General features: G+C 37.0%; 1 protein-coding gene across 5 annotated transcripts in view; it reads left to right on the forward strand.

Moving 5' to 3' along the window:
- The window catches only part of LOC131435731 (rho guanine nucleotide exchange factor 11), a 285,860-nt gene extending 265,859 nt beyond the window's left edge, over nucleotides 1-20,001 (forward strand). For all 5 annotated transcript variants that reach the window (XM_058603885.1, XM_058603889.1, XM_058603887.1 and 2 more), the window contains 6 exons: nucleotides 788-1,338; nucleotides 9,743-10,235; nucleotides 10,300-10,465; nucleotides 10,531-10,674; nucleotides 10,742-10,849; nucleotides 19,197-20,001. In XM_058603885.1, coding sequence (XP_058459868.1) covers nucleotides 788-1,338; nucleotides 9,743-10,235; nucleotides 10,300-10,465; nucleotides 10,531-10,674; nucleotides 10,742-10,849; nucleotides 19,197-19,328 — 1,594 coding nt within the window. In that variant the 3' untranslated portion in view covers nucleotides 19,329-20,001. The remainder of the gene's footprint in view (nucleotides 1-787; nucleotides 1,339-9,742; nucleotides 10,236-10,299; nucleotides 10,466-10,530; nucleotides 10,675-10,741; nucleotides 10,850-19,196) is intronic.
- Nucleotides 20,002-23,683: the final 3,682 nt, after the last annotated feature.

The following is a 23,683-nucleotide window of genomic DNA, read 5'->3' on the forward strand; positions in this document are numbered from 1 at the left end:
GTTAAATACGTTTTTTTTCTAAACACATGCGTATTGGTTACTGAGGGATTTGTCTTTGAACTTCCCACCTACACTGTAGTTAATCGGCACCAAAAGCTTTTACTGGACGTGGTCCGTACCTTATAGCAATGAATGGTCGATGACAATCAATCAATTACCCTTACTACAATGCAGATCGTTTTCGTGTCCTTAAATCATTCTTTATTTGGCAGTTGGCCTCACATCAATCAAACTGTACTACACAACGTATTCAGTAATAGATTACATCTTGTAGCGCTAATGGTTCATTACCTTCATTGTTCAGGTTATTCCACTCGGTTATAAACACAGTCAGTTTGTCGTTCGAAAACAGCGAAACAACTTTATCCGCACAATAAAAACAAAACTGATTCTGTTGTGATGTGCACGATCGAGAGCGAACTTCACCTGTGAAATGTTAGTGAAATAAGTAGAGCACAATTAATTATCTGACATCATAAAAACGGCAATCAAAATAAGACGAAATGAATCTGACAGTTCCAGTGGTAAGCGGCCGACTGAGGCGTAAAAGTATTGCCGCTGAAGTCGTGCATTGTTTAACGGATTTGCGTCTGGAGAACGATGATAGTGTGTCCACGGTTCACTCGAAGCACGCCAACAAACGGCGTGGTAGTTTGGGTGGCGAACCTGTCAGACGACCTTCATTGGTTTCTAGGTACATGTAGTTGTGGAATAAAACTTCAGTAAACTCAATCGGTTATTTGTTAACTATAATGCTAACGTTTCTGTTTCCATTTTTTCCCTTCAGATGGTTCAAGCACATCTCCGATGCAGCGGACGCCTATAAAGCACGTACCAAAGGAACGCACGAGTACAGTGAGGATGCCACGACGAACGCCGGTCAACCTCCGAAGGATAGTTTCGAGACGGTAACCGAAGCGCAAAAAATTGAACAAACTTCGACACCGATCGATCGGTTGGAGCGCAAGGACAGTAGTCTTCCGTGCCGGGCTATCAGCACCGGAGGAACCGGCACCACCGGTAGTGCCAATAACGGTCTGAACAACAACGAAGACTCGCTGCCGAACAAGAACCGGACGGCTAACGAAAGCGATGACAATGCCGAGAACGAAGAAAAGGAAAAGATCAAAAGACGCAGTCTGCTTGGCTCGTCGCAGGAATACAACAGCCCCAGTGACGATGATCAGAAGGACGAGGACGATTATGGGCCGGACTACCGGGGTCGGGGATCAAACAACACCCGTACCCTAACGCAGCAATGCTCACTGGTCGCACCGAGTGAGATACACGTCAGTATTAGCAATACGCTGACCGCTGAGCCGATATTGACACCTTCAGGTAAATATTGTTCGTCAATTAGTAAGAATTGTAGGGTAAATTTGAATGACATCCAATTAATCGAAACGTAACTGAATCGAACTCTGCATTATTTTCGTACTTACTATCAGTTGAATAACCAAGTATGTATTTCAATGCAACAGTCAATGGTTGAAAATAGATAATTAGGCACATTTATGGAGTTGTCAAAAAATTACGTTGGGTTTTTTTATTAACATTATAACGTTCATTTTATTCGATCACTTTTTTTCGGACAGCTGCAGAATTCCACGCTCAAAAACCCTCTGGTTCTTAATGTGGAGAAAATTAACAGACACCATTTGGTTCTTATTACTAGACAAACTTTTATCATCGTAACAGATGAACAAATTCAAAAATGTGACCAGGTTATCAGACTTCATATACCCCAATTTAAATGAAACGTTGCATACGTCTCCAATATTCGAAATCATTTTTCTTCACGGATTAGAAAATGGAGACTAATCCGACTCAAGAATAACTTTTGAAATGAGCGAACGATTTTTTTTTTCATAAATACGTTTATTTCTTAAGGCAATTTACATAAGTTTTTCTTCGCCGTAGCATCACTTTTACCTAAAATTCTTATCCTAATTTAATTCTAACGTAGTCACAACGATTTGAATTTATTAAAACATATTCCTCTTATTACTTAAATATCATCTTAGAGCGAATGATTTTTTGTGTGCACTATTTTCATATCACAGTAGCTCGGAAACTGTGAATTATACAAAGATGGTGTCGAAGAAGTCCCAAGAAATCGTCAGAGCATTCTAAAACAATATACAGTCCAAAGCTGTTAATAAAAAAAAACAAATTAGAAAAAAACGTCTTTATTCCGAACGTAAATAAGTTCACGCTGTTGTTTTTTCCAGAATTTGAAACTGTTTGTTGAAAACAAAAAACGATTACAAATTCAACATTCAAAGTATTGTCCATCGCTAGCCAATACTTTTTTCCATCTTCCTGACAATCTACAAATACCCTTATTGAAAAACTCGACAGTTTTGATCGCAACCCACTTATCGATCAATTTTTTGACTTCATCATAATTGGAGAAGTTCTCATTTGTCCCATTTGAGCGCTTCTATGTTTGACGATTTTTTTGGAAGCATGATATAGCTGACCACAAAGCACTTTTTTGGTGTAAAATGGTCAGTAAAATCGATAATATAATGGAACCGAATAACATGAAACCGAAGAACTTGCAAACCGAAGAACTTGAACATGAAACCGAAGAACTTGCAGAAGAGCGAATAGTGTTTCCGATATAAAAAAGTCTAACAAATCGATTGCATATAGTTTAATTGACAGCAGAAAACTCGTTGCACCGTTTTACCCCATTTCTTTTCTAGTTATAATATTCAGTTGAAATATGATCTACAATCCAAAAGAAGATCCAATACGATCTATCAATATTGGTTCATAATACGTGCAAAACATCTGTGATCCAATTAAACACAATGGGAACGACAGTACTAGCCTGTTTAACCCGTTTTACCCCTATTTATATTAAAAGTCGTATTTCTGGTTAAACTTTCTTTCGCATTTAGAAAGCAGGCTGATTGCGGTTGATGAAAATCGATTGGTATTACTTTCTTCCGCATACCGAAAGCAGGCTGTTGCGGTTGATGAAAATCGATTGGTATTACGAAGAAAGACCTGAAAATAGGATTACAAATGAATTCAATTGGGGTAAAACGGGTTAAACAGGCTAGTACTGTCGTTCCCATTGTGTTTAATTGGATCACAGATGTTTTGCACGTATTATGAACCAATATTGATAGATAGTATTGGATCTTCTTTTGGATTGTAAATCATATTTCAACTGAATATTATAACTAGAAAAGAAATGGGGTAAAACGGTGCAACGAGTTTTCTGCTGTCAATAAAACTATATGCAATCGATTTGTTAGACTTTTTCACATCGGAAACACTCTATTCGCTCTTCTGCAAGTTCTTCGGTTTCATGTTATATAGTTAAACTTGAATACAATGCAGTATAAAAAGGGAACTTGGGGTAAAATGAACATGATAGCGTTTCGTGCGGTCTTTCTAAAAACATGGAATCGATTTTACTGACCATTTTACACCAAAAAAGTGCTTTGTGGTCAGCTGTATCATGCCTCCAAAAAAAATCGTCGCGTTTTTGGACCATTTTTCCCCACTATGCGATGTATTATGACCGTTTTACTTGCCATGCCAGCAGCTCAGAATATACTATACCCAGCACAGAGCATGAATATTCTGAACGGCCGTCGATGATGATGCATGATCGGGGCATTAATACGTTGTGGCGTTCGACGTCCTTTAGTTTGAATTCATACGACACCCAATTGCCTACCTTTCGGATCATTTCCACTGCTTTTAAATGTTGGCAAATGGCTGACCAAGTAACTTCGAGTGATTTTGAAAAATCTTCTTGCTCTGGCGACGGGTTCTGAATCAAGTAATTCCTCCAATTCTTTATCTTCAAACTTTAGTGTCGGTCCGGATCGCTCTTCTTCTTCCAAATCAAAATCACCACTCTAAAACCGTGCACACCACATCCGACACTTTCGCTCAGCTAGAGCATGCTCACCATACAATTCTACCCAAATGCGATTTTTTTCGGGGACTATTTTCATCATATTGAAACAATGAAAATGAACTCCCGGCAAAAATACTTCATTCGCCACAAAATTCAACATGTAGTAGAAAAAAGTATTGCTGTTTACATACATACTAGCAGTCTGCGATTCATGCACCATATAATAATCCTTACGATTATTCATAGAAATTTTGTAAACAATCTGCTACTTTTTTCGATTTGTTTTAAATCTAAACACAGGAAAACCATCCTGAAGATGTTGAAGTCGAAATAATTTTTAAGCATTTTTCTAAAAATAGTTATTTAAATAATAATAGGTGATTCTCAGATAAAACTTCAGCAAACTAAAAAAATGCCTAAAAATCATTTCAACTGTAATTTCTCTAAAATTAAGTTTAAAATTAGCAAAAGTTTAAAAAAAATTCAAATCGTTTTTGTTAATTTGATTGTTTCGACTTCACAATAAATTTAATTAAACTTCTTCATCTACACCATTCTTATAAAATTAACTTTTTTCTAGCTACAACGATTATAACAAAAATAATCTAATTTTTTAAATTAATTCATATCTAAATGTTTCGAGAACGGGTGCCTCTAGGAGATGGTTTACCATGAGTAACCTGTACTATCATTTCTAAGCGTTTAATCGGCTTTTTTTAATAAAAAATGTTATTCTTGAAAATGACTATAAAGCATCAAGAAACTTTTGCAATTAAGGTGTAACATTGTTTTCTCGCCAACCAGTACAAATTAACAATATGTTCTACTGGAAAACGTTATAATCTGATTTTTATCAGCAAATGAGCTCCAAATCAGCTTTAACAATATTCAATGAGTGACTGAAGATGTAAGTTGTCATGATCGGAAACGAGACATTGGCGATTGTTCAATCCGGAAAGCTTATTTCAAATTTCGTTGGGATAAATTGTACAATTGTTGGTTGAATAAACTACAGTATAGATCGAAGACTTGTTGACTGACGTATTAAGGATCAAGAGTAAACCAAGTTAACTTGTGTTGGTAATTTGTATATTAGGTATACATTGTATTCGGTACGTATGTCATAGATCTATGTATTCATATATGCAGTGCAACCAGTTTATCAAAGTGGCTTGGACGATTGAGTTTCAATCTTTTTTTAACAATAATTTATTCTCAAATGTCTGTTAAGCCTGATTTTTTGTATTAAATATCAGTTTTGATCAACTATTCACCAAAGTTTGATGTAAAATTGCTTACATTTTATGAATGTAGATTTTAGTTTCCCAATAAAAAAGTTAGCAACACTGCTTCAATGCATTTGTATTAGATTGCGCTACACAAAATAAACAAAACTAAATATTTTCTGTTACAAAAGCAGTTTTCCGGAAAAATAAATAGTAATAGTAAATAAAGAGACAACATCCCATATCCATTGCCTTTCGCGTGTTAAATTAAAGGTTCCTATTTTGCGGGTTTAATGCAAGAGAAAATCCATATACGAATGTGTTTGTTACTAATCAAATGTGTTAGTGGAAGAAAGCTGACGCTGAAATAATTTTTCTCGGGCAGTTTTCAGAAAAACTGCAAAGTTTTAGACTAAGATTTTCGCTTTTCTTGAATTGCAATTTTGAGCAGAATGAACTGATTGGTTTATTTTTCAACCATACGGAAGATTTAATGATTAAAATCAGAAAAAGAAGCACAACAATTTGTTTTTACATTGTTGCAAAATGTCTTGCTCCTTAAGAGCAGAGCATGAAATTGTCACGTATTTTTAATGAAAGAATGGAATTCAACAGCCTCCTCTTCGCTTATTTTGCTGTCTCATTCGGGGATGGTCGCATTTAGAACAAATAAAAAGAGAGGAAGCATTTTCGTCTTTCACTTCAACGAAAGAATGTACCAATGCCAAAGTCAATCGTTCCCCTACGACAAGACGAATCCAAAATAGCATTTTCGAGGAAATTAAATCAAATTTCAATTCTCATTATTTCTTCAATATACTGGTAATCTGTGAAGTTTGGCTATAAAGAAAGTATAGAATATGGTAAATCAAAGTTATTACTCTCTAGAACCTTTGCAAACCAAAACTACTATTGATACGAGCACCAAGAGTGAAAATCATTGTGAGTCGTTTCCTGTCATTATCGGTTCTCGAAGGTATAGTTGAATATCGACACTGCACAGTATACGGTTTACATTGAAAACCGAAAATAAGTGAAAGGGTAAACGAAAGAAAGAACACAATTTTGAAACTATTATTCAACTTTCGTCGATGACTAAACATGGTTGTCATTCTCAAAATTTACAAGCGAAGCTAAGAGTGAAGTTTATTTTTAATAATTTTGAGTCCATGAGATTAATTTCATCAGGTCTGATTAGGAACGCTTCATGTTCAAATTAACGAAGGGAAAATAATTGTTGTATATTTGTTCCATTTGATCGCAGTTTGGATTAAGGGCTGTATAAAATTTGAAACGATTTGCAAGTCTAGAAACTTAAATATTTACTTTCACAGAGAGACAATCAGCTTTTTGACGAAAAAATGAGCTTTTTGACGAAAAAATTATTTAATTTTCTGATTTTAGTAAGTTATTACTATTTTGGAAAAGATATTCTCAATCCTCTAAAAATTGCAAAATGTTGAGAAAAATTTACTAATGTCGTTTTTCAGTAAACACTTAATTCATTTTCGTTCAACTCAGATGGAAACTGCTGCCCCACACATAATACTCTCCTGGCTTGGCCACTTCCGACTATAATGTTGTTTCCATAGATGTCTCACACACTTGCTGAGTAACACTTCGTTAGTTATGAAGATGCGGAAAATGGTAGCACGGATAGATCTCTTCAAAAGAAGAACAGCTCATTCGACGTTATATTCGGAAGTTGGTGGGAAGTCTTCAGCGGAAAGTGCTTGACTATGTGGTTTACTTACCAGACCTTGCCCCATCCGACTGTCACCTCTTTGCATTGTTGACCCACGCATTTCCTGAGCAATCCTTCGATCTTTTTTTCGGAAATATGCAAAAATGGTTATTCCTAAACAGCCAATTCTTCTGGTAAGGCATCCACAGATTGCCCGAAAGATTGCAAAAATATGTAGAAGCAATGGAAAAATTTTTAAATAAAATAACATCAACGATGTTGCGATTAATGTGTTTGATTTTCAAAACACAATGGAAATTGATTGGGAGTACTTCTGAATAATACGATTTTATGTTTAAATTCAACTCCAGAAAAATAATATCAAGTATCACGGTAGAAGGATATTTGTTAGTAAAAATTTCAGTAATGGTAGTACTCGCAAGCGACTCAGTATGTCCCGGTTTCAATATGCTCGGACTTCCCGGGTGAACATTTCAACAATATTCGAAACTGAAGTCCTGGGAAGTATTGATTTATGTCTTATTAGTGAAAACTAGAGGAAAATTCGCGTAACGAATAAAAACTTTCCTATTTTTTTTTAAAATGAAATTACCTACTACAAAATAAACGAATGAAAAGGATTTAGACAAAATAGTTGATTTATTTTAGTGACATTCTAGAGGGAATATCAAATCATTTTAGGTCACCAAACAAAGTTCCACAGATTTCACGCGCGCCTTGATTGTTCATTATATCCACTTTATTTATTTAAATGTTTAATTGGTTATATTGGGCAGCCGAAAAAAAATTATCAAACAAACAAGTATTATCCTAATATTTGTTCAATATATGTGATCTCTGTTATTAACATTGTAATAAAATCTATGGAAGAAGAAAAAATACCAAATAAAACTTTTCACCGAAGCAATACGAAAATTGTTAAGTTGAATAAAATTGAATGAAGAGATATTGGAGTAAAATAGAGCAATCAGATGTGAAACGTTGAAATAATCTGATAACTGAAAGGAAAAAGAAACTCCTGCAATTTTCGCCTTTTACGACATGGAAGCAGAAACCCAGTGGATCTATTCTTGGTGAAGTTTTCTTTCCACCGGATTCCACACGGCATCTAGGCTGGTACTGTCCGGAGAAAGATAATAGGTACTACCAATCTCCTACTGAACTTTAGCTCCTTCATGATGAATAAATTCGCCGACAAATAAAAACTGAACCCTTCTGAAAATGTTCATTACGCGGTGGTAGGTGGTTAAATTTAAAATAATGCTTAGTTTTAGCTCTTTCAATTTGATGCCCTGCTGATAACTGAATCAATAGTGGTGATGAATTCAAAATTTTTTCAGCATTACCGTGGTGGAGTAATATCATCAATAGAAGCAGCAAGTGTTGTGTATAATAATAGTTCTAATGATAAAAAAAACATGAACAAAAAACCAATCACCAAGCATGTTATGCAGCTGATTAGAAAATATGACTTAATTTAGATTGAATATCATACGCAAAAATAACAAGAGCGCAGGATATCGTTACGCTAATTAAAACGCGCCATTAAAATGCTGCGCCTGCTGTGTGCTCGAGACATGCAACATGTTGCACTCTTGTTACTTCTATAAATCAAATGTATGCTAAATAGCGTTTTTCATTTGGTTTAATCTAAATAATGCGGTGTAATCAACCTGCTGGAATTAAAACAGTATCATAATTAACTATAATCGCTGTTTGGAATGTAAAAAATTTTGTTATTCATATTGACCACCCTACGTGTATCGAAAATATCACAGTCATTATTTCTCAGTCAAAATTGTAAATTTGTTCAGCAGAAATTTTTTTTATTGATGAAAATATAATAATTCAATCTTGTGCGAATCACTTTGGTGTCGTTACGAAGCGTTCAGCATCAAAATATCATCGGAGGCTCTTCTCCGATTATCTCTTTAGTGATATTTCTGTGCGTGAAAATTTGTCATCAAGTTTCGCAGAAACAAAAAATCATTTCTGAACTTCAAAGTTCAGAGTTTTGTGGATGCTTGTTTCATGAATGAAAATCTCGTAAGTGATTTTTCAATCACTAAGTTTTTTTTTAGAAAATCTTTTGAACTGATTTTTTCACGAAATCATAAACAGAAAATGAAGTGATCATTTTCTGTTTATGATTTTCCCAACACTGGTGGTATTTCAATGTCACTTATTATAATATTTAAACCTGCGAACATACAAGCAATATTCAATGAATACATTGTCATTCTACAATACCAAAAATAATAATCATATTTATTCATTCAACAATCATGGGCTCATTTATTGTAACGCGAAAAGAATTGAGAGTCAGCAGTGATCATACAAACTTCGAAAACCCACGCGAACTAAAATGTACAAAACGTTAATAGTCAATTGGTAGAAACAATAAACGGTAAAACGTGAGATATTTTCTCTTCTTCTGAGTTCTATTTCCGCCTTCATGATCAGGAAAGTTTGAGTGAGTGAATGTATACGATATACCGTAAACTTGTAAACACTCATCGAACATTCCTGTGCTTCTATGTCCATGAATTGAGCTGTGTTTTTTTTTGTTGTTCTGACTAAAATTCCTGTTTATTTCTCTATCATTTATTTAACAGTAATTCCATTGAATTTCCGGTGCTCGCTCCCTTTTTTCCCTGGTGAACTGACTCGGTTTTGTTTACGAACAGTGTTATTGCGAGGGAGGTTCGATCTGTTGCAATTTCAATTCTCCAGCTTGTCAATGCAGACAAAGTTTAGACATTGTAGAAATAAACGGTTTCACTCGAGCTGAACGTATTCCATTCCAGTAGAGTTGATTCCGGCCTTAACTGTCTCAAAGATTGACAATTTTTTTTTTCTCATTCTTGAAGTAACAGTGTCTGAATTCTATCAACATAAAACTGATATCTTGTTTTTTTTTTGCAGAAAAACTCCGCCGCCTAGACCTGGCAATTCGAAAAACGCTAGTCGAGAAGCAGAGGGTTGTTTGTGATATGTTCAGAGTGCCGGATGAACATTTTTTGGCCATCGCGGATATTGCTGGCCAGCCAGAAGCTCCCCAGAAAGAACCTACTGACATTATCCTCGCGGCATTCGCCCACATCCAATCGCTAACGGATGTGCTAAACGAACACATGAGAGTTTCCCAGAGTCAGGAAATTTCCGCTGTGTCCACTTCAATCTGTGATGAGTGCAATCGTCGTAACAGTAATGTTAAACTGTTTCCCTTGACCGCCATTAAACCTAGTATTGCTGCTACCGGGATACTGGAAATGAACGGAACCACGGTGGATCCGGTTAGTAATAACGTTGGCGCACAACCGACCGTAGGTGTTCCGCCGATCGCTTCGGTACTGGAGAACGACCAAATCAGCATCACCGAGGATGAGGATGGCTACTGCGAAATTGATGAAGTCAGGTAAGTTGTTCGATTGCTTCTGTACGGCTGAAACTGAAAACTAATCAATTGCTTCAAAACACAGAGCGGCCGCTGTTCTACTCGAATCGCAACTACTGGAAGCGCAAGCAAAAAAACTGGCAGCGGAAGCAGAAAATAAAATCACCGATTCGACCTCGCTAGACGACAGCGGCGGATCCAAAACACCAGACTCACACTTTGAAATCAATGATAATTATGATACGACACAGGTACGCTCGTTGAAAACTTTGCTCTCATATAAGGTCTTATTAAATATGCACAATTCGTTCCACAGAATCACCTACCACCGAAACTGACTGGAATCGATATGTGTGGTAGAAATCGTCTACTACACGCATCGGTTATTGCCCCGACCATACCGTGCCATCTGATAGCGAACTACGTGACTGGCCTGAATGCGCAAATTTCACAACTCTTGGTAAGTTTTTGGGGGGTTCGTTAGAGAAGTTATTTTTCAGTGTTTTAATGTATTCTTTTCGTTTCAGCCAAAAATTAGCGAACGTGATTTAGAACGAGAGCAACTCAAAAGGGAAAATCAGCATTTACGGGAACTACTGAATGCAATGCATCAGGAGAGAGTTTTAGAATCGCAGGTGAGTCAGCTCTTAAGGCACTTTGAATTGGAAGAAATATATTCAACGACGGCTAACTATGAGGGTTTTCCTCTTTAAAATCAACCATCTATTATAACACAAATAAATGCATAAACGAGACAACCTACTCAATGGAATCTCAATTAATAATAAATGAATAGTATGAAAAAAGTTTTCTATCGCAGAGCATGAACTGATCAATATTTATACTTTTTTCTGGCACAACATCGTGTACGAAGGAATTTATAATACATTTTGTGAAACTAAAGTTTTTTCACCTGGATTTCATAATTTATACAACGAGCAGCTAGTCAGTGCACAGAGATCCCAAACTATTATCAGAACATGCGTTTTTGCCTTTCTCATATAAAAAGGCTATGCAATCGCTGTGAAAAGCGACATTCGACTCAGATCGTGAAAGGTTTTAAGGTCCCATAAAAAGTTCCTGAGTTTTATTTGGATCCAACTTCCGGTTCCGGAATTACAGGGTAATATGCACCAAAAAAAGGAAAAAAATAGTCCGATATGACCGGACCGATTTTCACAAACTTAGATTCACATTGAAGGTCTTATGGCCTTTTACAATGTTCTTGTATTTCATATGGATCCGATTTCCGGTTCCGGAATTACAAGGAAATATTTGAAAACTTTATTAAAAAAATGCGCACTCAATTTTCTCGGTAATTTCTTAACCGATTTTCGCAGGCTAGTCCCTGAAAAGCTGATCCAGATCCGACTTCCGTTAGTACAGTGCGATTAGTGAAAATTTTCAATTTGATAAGTATTTTTTCCACAAGCGATGGCGAAACGAGGAGTACATTTTTATAAAACTTACTGTTAAATTCATCTAGTTGGCAGTTCTTGTTAGTTAGTGAATATATAAATCTACTTTGGGACTACTAGTCCCAGGTTTCCGCTTCCGAAAGCACCGATAATACTGAAGAAAATCTCTAAAAACGAAACTCACTATGATTTCTCAGCAACGGTTAAACCGATTTTCACGAATCATAATTCAAATTAAAGCTCTCATCGTCTATTGTCATTGTCATTGTCTAAATACACTGTGCAATTTCATCCTGATCCGACTTTCGGTTCCGAAATTATAGGGTGATGAATGTCAAAACATTCAAATCGTCATTTAAAATGACGATGCAAAACTAGTACACGACGACACGTGCGGCTTTTCTCCGTTCGCAGCGTGCTTTGTTCAATTTCATTTAGCGTGTTTTATGTTTTTTCTTCTAAGTCCATCAGAGAAATAAAAATACGTCCATCATGTTCAAAGTCCAGAAGGCAAGAGGCCTTTGATTCATTTTATTTCCTTTTTTTACAATTTGTTTTTGTTTGTTGGTATGAACACTGTCAAATGCTTTAAGAGTTCGTTCGCACATATTACACACTGAACCCTGATGCTACAGCGTGCAGGGTTCACACATTTAAATTTTTTATTTTCCAGGTGGAAAATATGTAAATTTCTAAATCTTTAATTCAATTTGTACCTACTTGTTAGTGTTATTACAAAATCATGATAACGATGCTTTTCTATAAAAGTACACTTATTGCCTTTTTCATATAGAAAGTTTATGAAATCACTTGAACGATTGACTAGTGAAGATTGGCCCAGAGGGCTAAGTGTTCTGTATCATTCAACACAGTTCATCGAGCTGAGCAATGTATGTGTGTAAGTATGTGTCAAATAGGTTGCTATTGAATTTCACACCGTCGATTAGAGCGACGATGCAAAAAAGGCTAGAATTCTTCTAGATTTGGCTCAAAACTGATTCAATTTGTGGGCTATATTAGTTACTTACAAAACGAACCGACTTCGGCTATACTGGTTTCAAGTTCCCGGTTCCAGAAGTACCGGAAATAGTGGTCAAAAAGTTTAGAACGAGACTCACTCAATTTTCTCAGAGATGATTTGGTCGATTTCCATAAATAGGCTAAAATGAAAGTACCTATAGTCACTTAGGTTGCTGTTTAATTTCATATGGGTCTGAACTCCGGTTCCAGACCGATAGGGTAAAGTGTGTTTAATCAGCTTGACATAACTGTTTGCAAATGGAAAAGGTTATGTTAGTTTCTATCCAAAGAGAGTTTTTTTTTATAAAGATTGAAAATTTACAGAATTCTTCTTTTGAAAATATAAGTAATATGAGAAAGGCATCAGGTAAACTCCCAACAAACAAATTGATCGTTCTGAAAATGGGCTCAAATGCAAAATTTCTGCTATAAAATGTTTAAAGTATGTTTGAAATGTGATCAAATTTGGTCTTAGAATGCGAACATTATATTCAAAAATGATTTCTGTAAACCTACACTGTGAAAACACCGTAAACATTGCCTATTTGACTTTGCTTCGCGTCATGTAGCACACCGTGAAGCAAGGCCTTCTTTCTCATACAATACTATCGAGAGCGAATCCTACATTTTATTACATTGCCATGGATTGCTTAGTTCATGTGTTAACTGAGACTGAGAGCACAGGCAATTTACTACAGGGTCCGGCACTCGAAGTGTAACCAACTTCAGACCTTCGAGCCTGGCGTCAAGGTAAATGCGACATATTATCGGGAAAGTATTCTGGAGGTTGCTTTGAAGCCGTGGGCAGACAAACATTTCGGTGGCAGACCATGGACGTTTCAGCAGGACTCGGCACCGTCTCATAAAGCTCGAGTGAACCAAGAATGGCTGAAAAACAACGTTCCGAACTTCATCACGTCCACACAATGGCTCTCGAATTCACCAGATGCGAATCCAATGGATTATTCTCTTTGGGCCATTTTGGAGAGCAAAGTCCGAACTAAAAGATACACCAGTCTCGAAGCGCTGAAAAAAGATATTGTCCGCGAGTGGGCCAAAATACACCTGCAAGTCACATTCGGGCAGCTTGCGATTCGTTTTTTGACCGTCTCAAGGCCATAGTCAAGGCAAAAGGTGGTCATATCGAGCAAAAGTGAATTGATTCTGAATTTTGTATTATTTATACACATTTTGTACTTTGAATTAAGTAAAAGTAATTTTCCAAACTGAATTTATGGCCTTTTTAATTGGTTACACTTCGAGTGCCGGACCCTGTATAGCCAAGGGAATTGAACTGCTCAGTAGCATATACTCTCACGCATTCAGTTTCTCTCTAATATAGGTCTCTCATTCAGCTATGTCAAGCAAAGTGTTCACAGCAGATGTTTTTTTGTTGCTTCGTTCGTTTGAGGATTCACAATACAAGCCCTGATCATTACACCACTAGGTGGAATAAAAAAGGTTTTTTTTAATCTTTATTCGTTCGGGGTGATATCCGAGATTTCATTACACGGGAGTGATTTTGGAGATTTTATTACACTTCTACAAAAATGCAAAATTTCTGAATGTTTCTTGACCCAACTTCCGGGACTAAAGTGTAATTTAATTTAATCCTGAACTATTTTTATCTGTAGGTCTTGTGAGTCAACAGCTCAGTCAATGTATCAATACCCAACGAAAAACAGATTTGAAAAAGGTATAGGATGTTTACAATTGCAAAAAATTGCACTGAGACTAAGCTCTAATTTTTATTTCGTTTAATCTACTCTACAAGGGAACAGATTTTCTTTCCTATCGTTTACCCGGTAGAGACGCTTGAGATTTAATGCACCTTTTCCTCGTTGGGTATCTTGAATAAACGAGAACTCATGACAACGATTCAAGATAGCGAGATTACCATTACTTGAAAAGAGACAGTAGTGTATTGAGATTCTCTTAAGATAAATGTGATTTAGAAATGCGGAACAAGTTTTCGAAATTTTTAGTTCTTCATAACAAATCCATGTAATGTTTAGTCGAGTTTACCATGAGACTTGACCACGAATTCGTACAGGCTTATTCCATCTGAATTGAATTGATGTATAAATTGGCCTTTCATCGACACTACATCAATTGTCATTTCCGGTTAGGAAGTAGATTCCGACACGAATTCGCTTCGTGAAACGCTTGGTTATGCGATTAACAACTTGATCTGGTGATGTCTCCTCAGTTAGGTTACAAAACGCGAAAGACTAAATGTATGGAAGGGTGGCGGAGCTCTCGGCAGCCAGCTGTCCGGAGTAATCGTTTCGTATATTGTATCTTAGTAGGAAGTATATATTAACACGAATCACGACAACATTTCGAGCTCAATTGATCCTGATCAATAATGGAGCAACAACACACGGGCGGCCTCTATTGCTAATACTAAACACCAGTCGAAATATTTCATTTAAATGTCGTTGACATATTATGTTGAATGTGATGCCGTGCGATGGCGTTGCTGATCTGAAGATTGGTTTCGCTCCCAGAGACAGCGATTTTGGGTGCATTCAACCCCTTTTTGCCTTTCTCGTATAGAAAGACTATGCAATCACTGTGAAAACCGACATTCTAACAGAGGCCCGGAGGACCGAATGTCATATACCATTCGACTCAGCTCGACGAACTGAACAAATGTGTGTGTGTGTGTATGTAAAAAAACTTTACACTCACTTGATTTTCACAAACTAAGATTGAAATAATAGGTCTGATGGTCCCATAGCCTGCTATTGAATTTCTTCCCGATCCGACTTCCGGTTCTGGAGATATAGGATGCTACGCACCAAAAAATGGAAAAAATATGCTATCACTTTTTTCAGAGATGGCTTAACCGATTTTAACAAACTAAGATTCATATCAAAAGTCTCATGGTCTCAAAGCCTGCTATTGAATTTCATTTGGATCTGACTTCCGGTTCCGGAGTTACATGGTAATGTGTGAAAATTATAGAAAAAGTGTGCATTCAATTTTCTCTGAAACAGCTCAACCGATTTTCATTTAGATAAGATTCAAATGAAAGATCTTATTATTTACTAAAAATTTCTAGAACATTTTTCCGGATCCAACTTCCGGTTCCGGAACTAAAACGAGAAAAGTGGATTTCCAATTTCATTATTATTTTTTCACGAACGATTATCAAAAACAGGCACAAATCCCATAAAACTGTCTGTAAAATTCTTCTAGTTTACAGAGCTTATTAGTTTGTGGGTATAAAAACTTAATTTGGCACTGCTGGTCCCCCCTTTTCCTGTTCCGGAAGCACCGAAAGTGGTGCAGAAAATCATAAAGAATAGAACTCACTTCGATTTCTCTTCTATGCTTGAACCGATTTTCACATATCTTGATTTGAATTAAAAAAAATTAAATTCTTTAAAGCTACTGTGAAATTTCATCCGGATCCGACTTCCGGTTCCGCAGTTACAGGGCGATGAGTGTCAAAGTTTTCAAATCGCCATATAGAATGACAATATGTACACACCGAAAGAAGAAGAAAACATAAAACAAACTATACTTACCTTACCTAATAGCTATAGGCCTGGGGTGTCCTTTGCTGTATCAAGCATACGTTTTCACATAACTCGGTCCTGCTCGTCTGCTCGTCGCCAGCCACTCAAGGCACGGATGCTTCTGAGATCACCCTCCACTTGATCGATCCACCTTGCTCGATGCGCTCATCTTCTTCTTGTGCCAGTCGGATTAGATTCAAGAACCATTTTCACTGGGTTGGTGTCCGACATCCTTATGACATGCTCAGCCCACCGTAGACGTCCGATTTTAGCTGTCCGTACGATAGGTGGTCCTCCTAGCAGCTGTTGCGATTCGTGATTCACGGACCTGAATGACAAAGTTTAAAAGGTCCTTAAACAAATAAAAAAAAAATTCGTGATTCATACGCCGTCTCCACGTTCCATCTTCCATCTGCACTCCGCCATAGATGGTCCTCAGTACCTTTCTTTCGAAAACACTGGTTCTCTGCCAACACAGTCCAGGTCTCGTGGCCATAGAGACCAACCGGACTAATTAGCGTTTTGTAGATAATCAATTTCGAGGGTTTTTCTGAGTCCAAAGTACGCACGATTCCCTGCCAAAATACGTCTATGAATTCCTCTGCTGGTGTCATTATCGGCGGTCACCAGTGAGCCCAAATACACGAACTCGTCAACCACCTCGATGTCGTCACCGTCTATCAATATTCGTGGTGAGAGCCGAAGTGTTTCTTCTCTAGAGCCTCTTCCTCTCATGTATTTTGTTTTCGACGCATTTATGGCTAGTTCGATACGCCTAGCTTCAGCTTTCAGTCCGATGTAGGTTTCCGTCATCTTCTCAAGGTTACGTGTTACAATATCAATATCGTCAGCGAAGCCAAAAAGTTGTACGGATTTTCGGAAGATCGTGCCATTCGTGTCGATCCTCGCTCTTCGAATCACACCTTCCAGGGCAATATTGAACATACAAGAAAGTCCCTTGACGTAGCCCTCTCCGAGACTCGAAAGGACTCGAGAGCGTCCCAGATACTCGGACGTAGCACATCACTCTATCCATCGTTGCTTTGACCAATCGCGTCAGTTTATCCGGGAAACCGTATTCGTGCATGATCTGCCATAGCTGTTCTCGATCGATTGTGTCGTATGCCGCTTTGAAGTCAATGAATAGGTGATGCGTGGGTACTTTGTATTCACGACACTTCTGGAGTACTTGTCTTATCGCGAATATGTGATCCGTAGTAACGCGGGCTCCGGTAAATCCCGCTTGGTACGGCCCTACGAATTCCTTAGCTATTAGTGATAGACGACGGCAAAGGATTTGGGAGAGTACCTTGTAGGCGGCGTTCAGCAATGTGATAGCGCGGTAATTGCAACAGTCTAGCTTATCGCCCTTTTTGTAGACGGGACATACAACTCCATCCATCCATCCATTCCTGCGGTAGAATCTCCTCCAAACAAAACAAACTATGCGTACTTTATTTTATTTCGTACACGCTATAAACAAAATGAAACGGTTACGAATTTGGTAGTATACGATTCTACCGTTGATTTCGAGTAGTGGCAAGAAGCAAGATCTGGCCAGAAGACAACAGGATCCTTGTGGCTTCGAATCATGGGTAGAAGTCGTTTTTGTAAGCATTCCTTAATGTATATTTCGCTGTTCATTGAAGCAGTGGTGATGAAGGGTTTCGAAATCTTACCGCAGCTAAAAGTTGCTTGCCAGACCATAGCTTTCTTACCAAATTTTTCGAGTTCAATCGATGTCTCGGACTGGTTTAACACTTGCGTTTACCGCACCGTATAATATTGTGGTCCCGGCAAGGATTTGTAATCGAGTTTCACTTCAGTATACGTTTATCCAATGGAGGGTTAGCAGGACCTTTCTTCGACCCGGTTTATCCTCAAACTTCCTGATTGCATTTCGCACGGCTTTTTCACTTACTCCTTCCATTTTTGCTATCTTCCTCGGTGACAGTCCGCGTTCTGTGCACCATTTGTACACAATTTTTCGACGTTTTTCTGCTGAAAGTCCACGCATTTCGAAATAAACTAATGAAAACGAATAAACAACTCCACAAGTGGTTAGAGAAGAGTATAGACAACAGGACGCAGCCATAAAAATTGACAGATTCTGAACCATTGCGAAATGGCAGCGGTTTTTGGTTGCGTCCGTACTTTCTGGGACAGTCTTTAGTGCAGTAATACCGTGCCGTTTGTGTAGTGATATCAATAATAATAATAATAATAATAATAATAATAATAATAATAATGATAATAATAATAATAATAATAATAATAATAATAATAATAATAATAATAATAATCCTACTACATGTTCAATGCTACTGATTTATGCTGTTTAGCTTGATTTACATATGCGGAAGTAGCACGCTCCGTTTGTTAGATTTCGTTTAATTGGTTTAATCGAAATATAGCATGAGATAGTAAGTCTAGTTTTAACTAGGTTTCTAACCAACTTCTGCTATTCCGGTCATCTGAATCCGGTTTCGGAAGTATTGGTAGTAGTAGTGACTAAAAACTGTAAAAAGGATCTCTTTCACTTTTCATGGCCAAATCGATTTTCACAAACTTTTAGGTTCAAAGTGCCCCGGAACTATAGAGTGTAGGATTTGTAGAGTTTGTTAGATTAAGTTCGAACAAACTTTTCTATTTCTATTCAATGAACAGTTTTTTTTGCGAATTCCACAGTAATATTTTTGATGTTATGAGTAATATGAGAAAGGCATCATTACACCACTAGGTGGATTAAAACAGGTTTTCTAAATAGACAACATTTGTTTGAAACAATAAAACTCTCGTTGAAAACAATTACACTCTTGTTCAAATCTAAGATATATTGAATGAAAACAACATCGCGAAAGTTAAATACGCAAATAGTGATATTAACATATTAAAGCGTGAGCGTGATATAAACATATTAAAATTAATAAGAATTTCTCCTGAAGCAATTGTCTATTCATGTAAAACATTTCGGCTGCCACATATAATGATTACTGAAATCTATGTCTCTCTTATAGGAAACTACGGAAGTACCCGTAACTGACCTTGAGCCGCAAAAACAGACTGCGGAGAGTCAATCACTGAAACCAACAGAAACCATTATTACTACTACCACTAGTACTACAACTACCAGCACTGTAAATGAGTGAAATTCCACAAACCCAACGAAAAATGCAAACACAAGCCGGATAAACAAAAATGTGCAAATCGCGAAATTCGCTTTCGGCCTTGGCAATCCTCGTACATGTCAGTGTTAACTCAAACGCCCGACTATCCATAGTTTGGACTTGGCAGAACTGGGGCTCTTGGTATCATAACCATGGAAGGTGTGCAAATCTATTGTTATTAAAGAAAAAAATAACCCGACGGAATTGGATGGCCTTAAACTGATAACAACAACAGCAACAAGTATGTACGTTTTAAAGTGTTTTTCTATACTCGAATATTTGTCGTCATAAGCAGAACGTTAGGCAAACAAATGTGAACTATTTTGGACGATATTAAAATTTGGGGAACGAGTATCCAACAACTCACCTTCGTACCGTAGACAACTAGAAAAAAAATATCACAAGCAATTTCTCACCGGCAAATGTGATGCCGATTGAAAACAAAGAAAGCGGAACGAGCATCAGCAGCGAACATATTATGTTGAGTTAATTTATTTTGTGTCCTTTTTTATATCGATGTTATTTTTTGTTTTATTTTATTTAACTTCCTATCGCATTATATTAGCTTTTTCGTAAAGATCTTTTTTCCATCGTGTATGTTACAGATTATATCGTTAATAAAGAGAAGATGGAAACTTGAATTCCGCTAGCGCAAGACTACCTATTTTTACTCATCCTGTTCAAGTATCCTTTTTCCGTTTGTAAGGAGAGAGAGAGAGAGAGAGTGTGTGTGTGTTTTCATTCGTCTGGGAGAAAAAATATGTACTTTCCAGACAAAGCTGTAATGATAATTTCGCGCAATAGTGGGGTTAGAATCAAAGAGAAAAATTCCCGAACTTAAAATAGCAAAGATACATAGCAAAGCAAAGAGCATAACAAAATAAATTTAGCCGTTTATGTATTATTTAAGTTATCCTTATTGTTTACACCTCTAGACAAACATACAGCGATAACCGTCGCTGAGATGAATCCCGTAAACTAAGATATTCTGTTTATTTTTATTGTAATTTTATCAGCACTCTTGAAATGCCAGAATGTCGCAAAACAGAAGAGCTTTTATTTATTGTACATTTTGTTTCCTCTGTCTAAATTAATAATCAGTAAAGATAGCAAACATATATCACCTCTTTGACAGACCGGTAGCAAGGACAAATGTTGCGAACTCATCTAAAGCTCCCAAGCAGATCATTTTAAGAAAGTAGTAAGTTGTAAATAGAACTAAAATGCACTCATAAACCAATAATAAACGACAAAATAACCTTTAAAAAATACTATTCTAACAGTATGCTAGCAGCGATTGTCAAATGATACCAGCAAACGAATTTGGGAATGTTAACCGTGTCGACCAAACTCTCGATTGAAAATGCTCAACTCTCGACTACCTTCGTGTAGTTACCCATTTTGCAACTTTCTTCATGAAAATTGGAAGCGCATTGAGCTAACTGCTTCTTGTACTTATCCAGTCACCAGAAAGCAGCGGTCGTTAACATTTAGGTTTGAAATTGTACTTAGTTACACTACGTATTGAGTCTTGTACGGGCGCCCAGTGCGTTGTTTTCACGTTCATTTGTAGCAACATGTGGGTTGTGTCTTCATTCATATCAGATTTGACACTATTTGTAGGTATTAAAATCATTGATTAAAGTGATTTTTCATGTCAATTTTTCAGCGATATTGTTCCTAGATGTAGAAGCAAAATAGACGGCTCTTACAGCAGCTAAAACCGATGTTTGTAATCAAATTTATTAATAAAATAGTTGACCAATGAGAACCATATAGACACCATTAACCTATTTTGTTGATCAGTTTGGAAGCCACGTTACTGTGGTAAACATCCTTCTGCAAAAATCAAAACAATGAAGAAGAATGATTATCAAAACATTTCTTATTACTTATTAAATATTCATTCAGCACCATTTACCATATCCCCCCTACAAATTATCGATCAGAATCATTTTACTATGGTAAAGAATTAAGATTTTACTCGATTTATGATGCTAGATTTTTTGTTCATCACATTTTAAGCGCTCTGATCGCCCACCGAACGTCCGAAACGGTGGCTACGATATAATTTACTAGAGCCCAATATTCTTGCCATCGGGAGGTTGTAAATTTGCTTTCATTTCTGCAAGAAGAAAAAAATGAAACAATGGCGGAGATTGTGGTAACATTCCGCGACTTTTGCAAATTGTTTTACAGAGTTTGATGTAATGTTGTAAATAACATCACGTGTTCACGTGTTTTACAGATGTTTTTCCTGCAAACGCAATATTTTGCGCTTAACATTCTAAAAAAACTCACTTTCACAAATGGTTTCTTACTTTCATTGATAACCGTTCTCCGATTTTATGTACTTTCCACATGGCTCTCGAGCGGTCGGAAACTGCACATTTGATGCCCCAGCCCAGGCGCGGCAACTATGGGGGGGGGGGTGGGGGGCAAGGCACTTTTTGCCCCCCCAAAAGATTTATTGGAGGGGCCAAGCCCCCCCGAATATTTTGACAACTGGAATAAATATTAGAAAATTTGCTAGAAATATCTTATAATATAACACTTTTTTCTGTTATCCCCGTAGTTGGTCTCCGTAATCCTTCATATGTCTTAACTAAATTACTAAAATTTGATAACTAATATACTACAACGTGAAATGTGCTATACTTTACCACTTTCGAATATTGGTTATTACTGGAATAGTAGGGAAAATGTTCGTGATTTTTACTTGGTTGCTTTTTATTTGCTCTAACCTCTCCGTTTCCTTTATATAAATTCTTTATATATGACAAAGTTCAATAATCTGTAGTAATAATTTTTTGTGCCCCCCCCAATATTTCATGGAACTTACCGCCCCTGCCCCAGCCAATTTCTTTTTGAACTAGCGTATCATCTTTCTCCTTTAGTGCCCCTTTAGTGTCTTCTAGAGATGGGCAATTCGATCGCGAACGGTTCAAAAGAACTAGTTCTTTTAAAAGAATGAATGAGCAAAAGTTCTTTTTTCGAGAACGGTAGTTCCTCAGTTCAAAGTGATGGGACCGGTAGAGAACGGTAGTTCGGTTATAAGAAAGCTTCATCATGAAAGTACAGTTCAAATTCGTGGGACCTTTTTTTTGCTCGCTTAATCTAATGTCGTTTTCGCTTGAGAAAACTGAAACTGACCCAGGGTAGTTTCATCAAACAAACACTTTTAATGAAACTGTGTTGATTTTGCACTTAGGAACGAGGGTTCGAGCAAACCTGATATAAATACCAGGTTCGAAACTAACTCGATTTTCAGTTCAACAACGTTGAACCTAGGTTCAAAACTGGCTTCAAACAATCGATTTGACAACAGTTAGAGTGAAAACTGGGTTGGGTTTGGCATCTATCGAAAACGACATAACAAAACTCAGTTCTCGTCCAGTCTTTGCACAAACAAACCAACTATGAAAATAACGAACGAACGGCTCAGGAGAACTAGTTCTCCCAAAAGAGCTCCGCATCACTGAACGGTTCTTTGAAATGAACTGTTTTGCCCATCTCTAGTGTCTTCAAATTGTTTCGACTGTCTCCCACGGTCCTCGTTTATGACATAAAAATCATCACTTTAGAAGAGTTCAACATACGTTTTGCATATTGCTCCCGAAAGAGCATGAGAGCCAAAAGTTTCCCTGAGGACATTACGCAAAAGACGTAGGTTTTTTGCTATTTTCTCGTTTCAAATTAAATTTTCTTGGAAACGGTGGTGAATATCGACAAACCCACCTGACAATCTCTTCGAAATTTAGTTTAGAATATTCTGTGAAATGTTCAGAATGATTCATTGAGTTTACCGCTCGTGTTGTACTTTTTCTGACTGAAGAACTACTGAAAATTGGAACGCTCGGAATTGCATACCTCTACTTGTGCATCGAATATCTCGGCTTTGATACGATTAGTGCATGAAAACATATATGTTATGGCGATGAAAATAAAGTCTTGTATTTTTCTGTGAAACGAAGTCAGTTTCAATGCATCCGCCATTTTATTCGTTTTAGTTTCCTGGTGGCGGTATCCGGGAAAAGAAGAGGAGAGGAGAGAAATCAAATCTACTCAACAAGGTTCCTAAACACACAGACGCAAAGGGAATTTAGGGAGTCAGGGATGAAGATTCGAAAATGTCCCGAAATCTTAAGCATTCTACTGCAGATTTCATTATAATTTGTAAATAAAAAGTACGATGTGGCATAAAACGTGGTCTGTTGTATACAGAATATTGTTGACAGATGTCAAAGCAATTAAATTAAATAACACTTTATGCGACAGGTCTTCGAAAGTACATAATTCCGGTTAATCTACGGAAATAGAGTAATCGACTGAAAATT

The sequence above is a fragment of the Malaya genurostris genome, chromosome 3 (genome assembly GCF_030247185.1).
Source record: "Malaya genurostris strain Urasoe2022 chromosome 3, Malgen_1.1, whole genome shotgun sequence".
Lineage (NCBI taxonomy): Eukaryota > Metazoa > Arthropoda > Insecta > Diptera > Culicidae > Malaya > Malaya genurostris.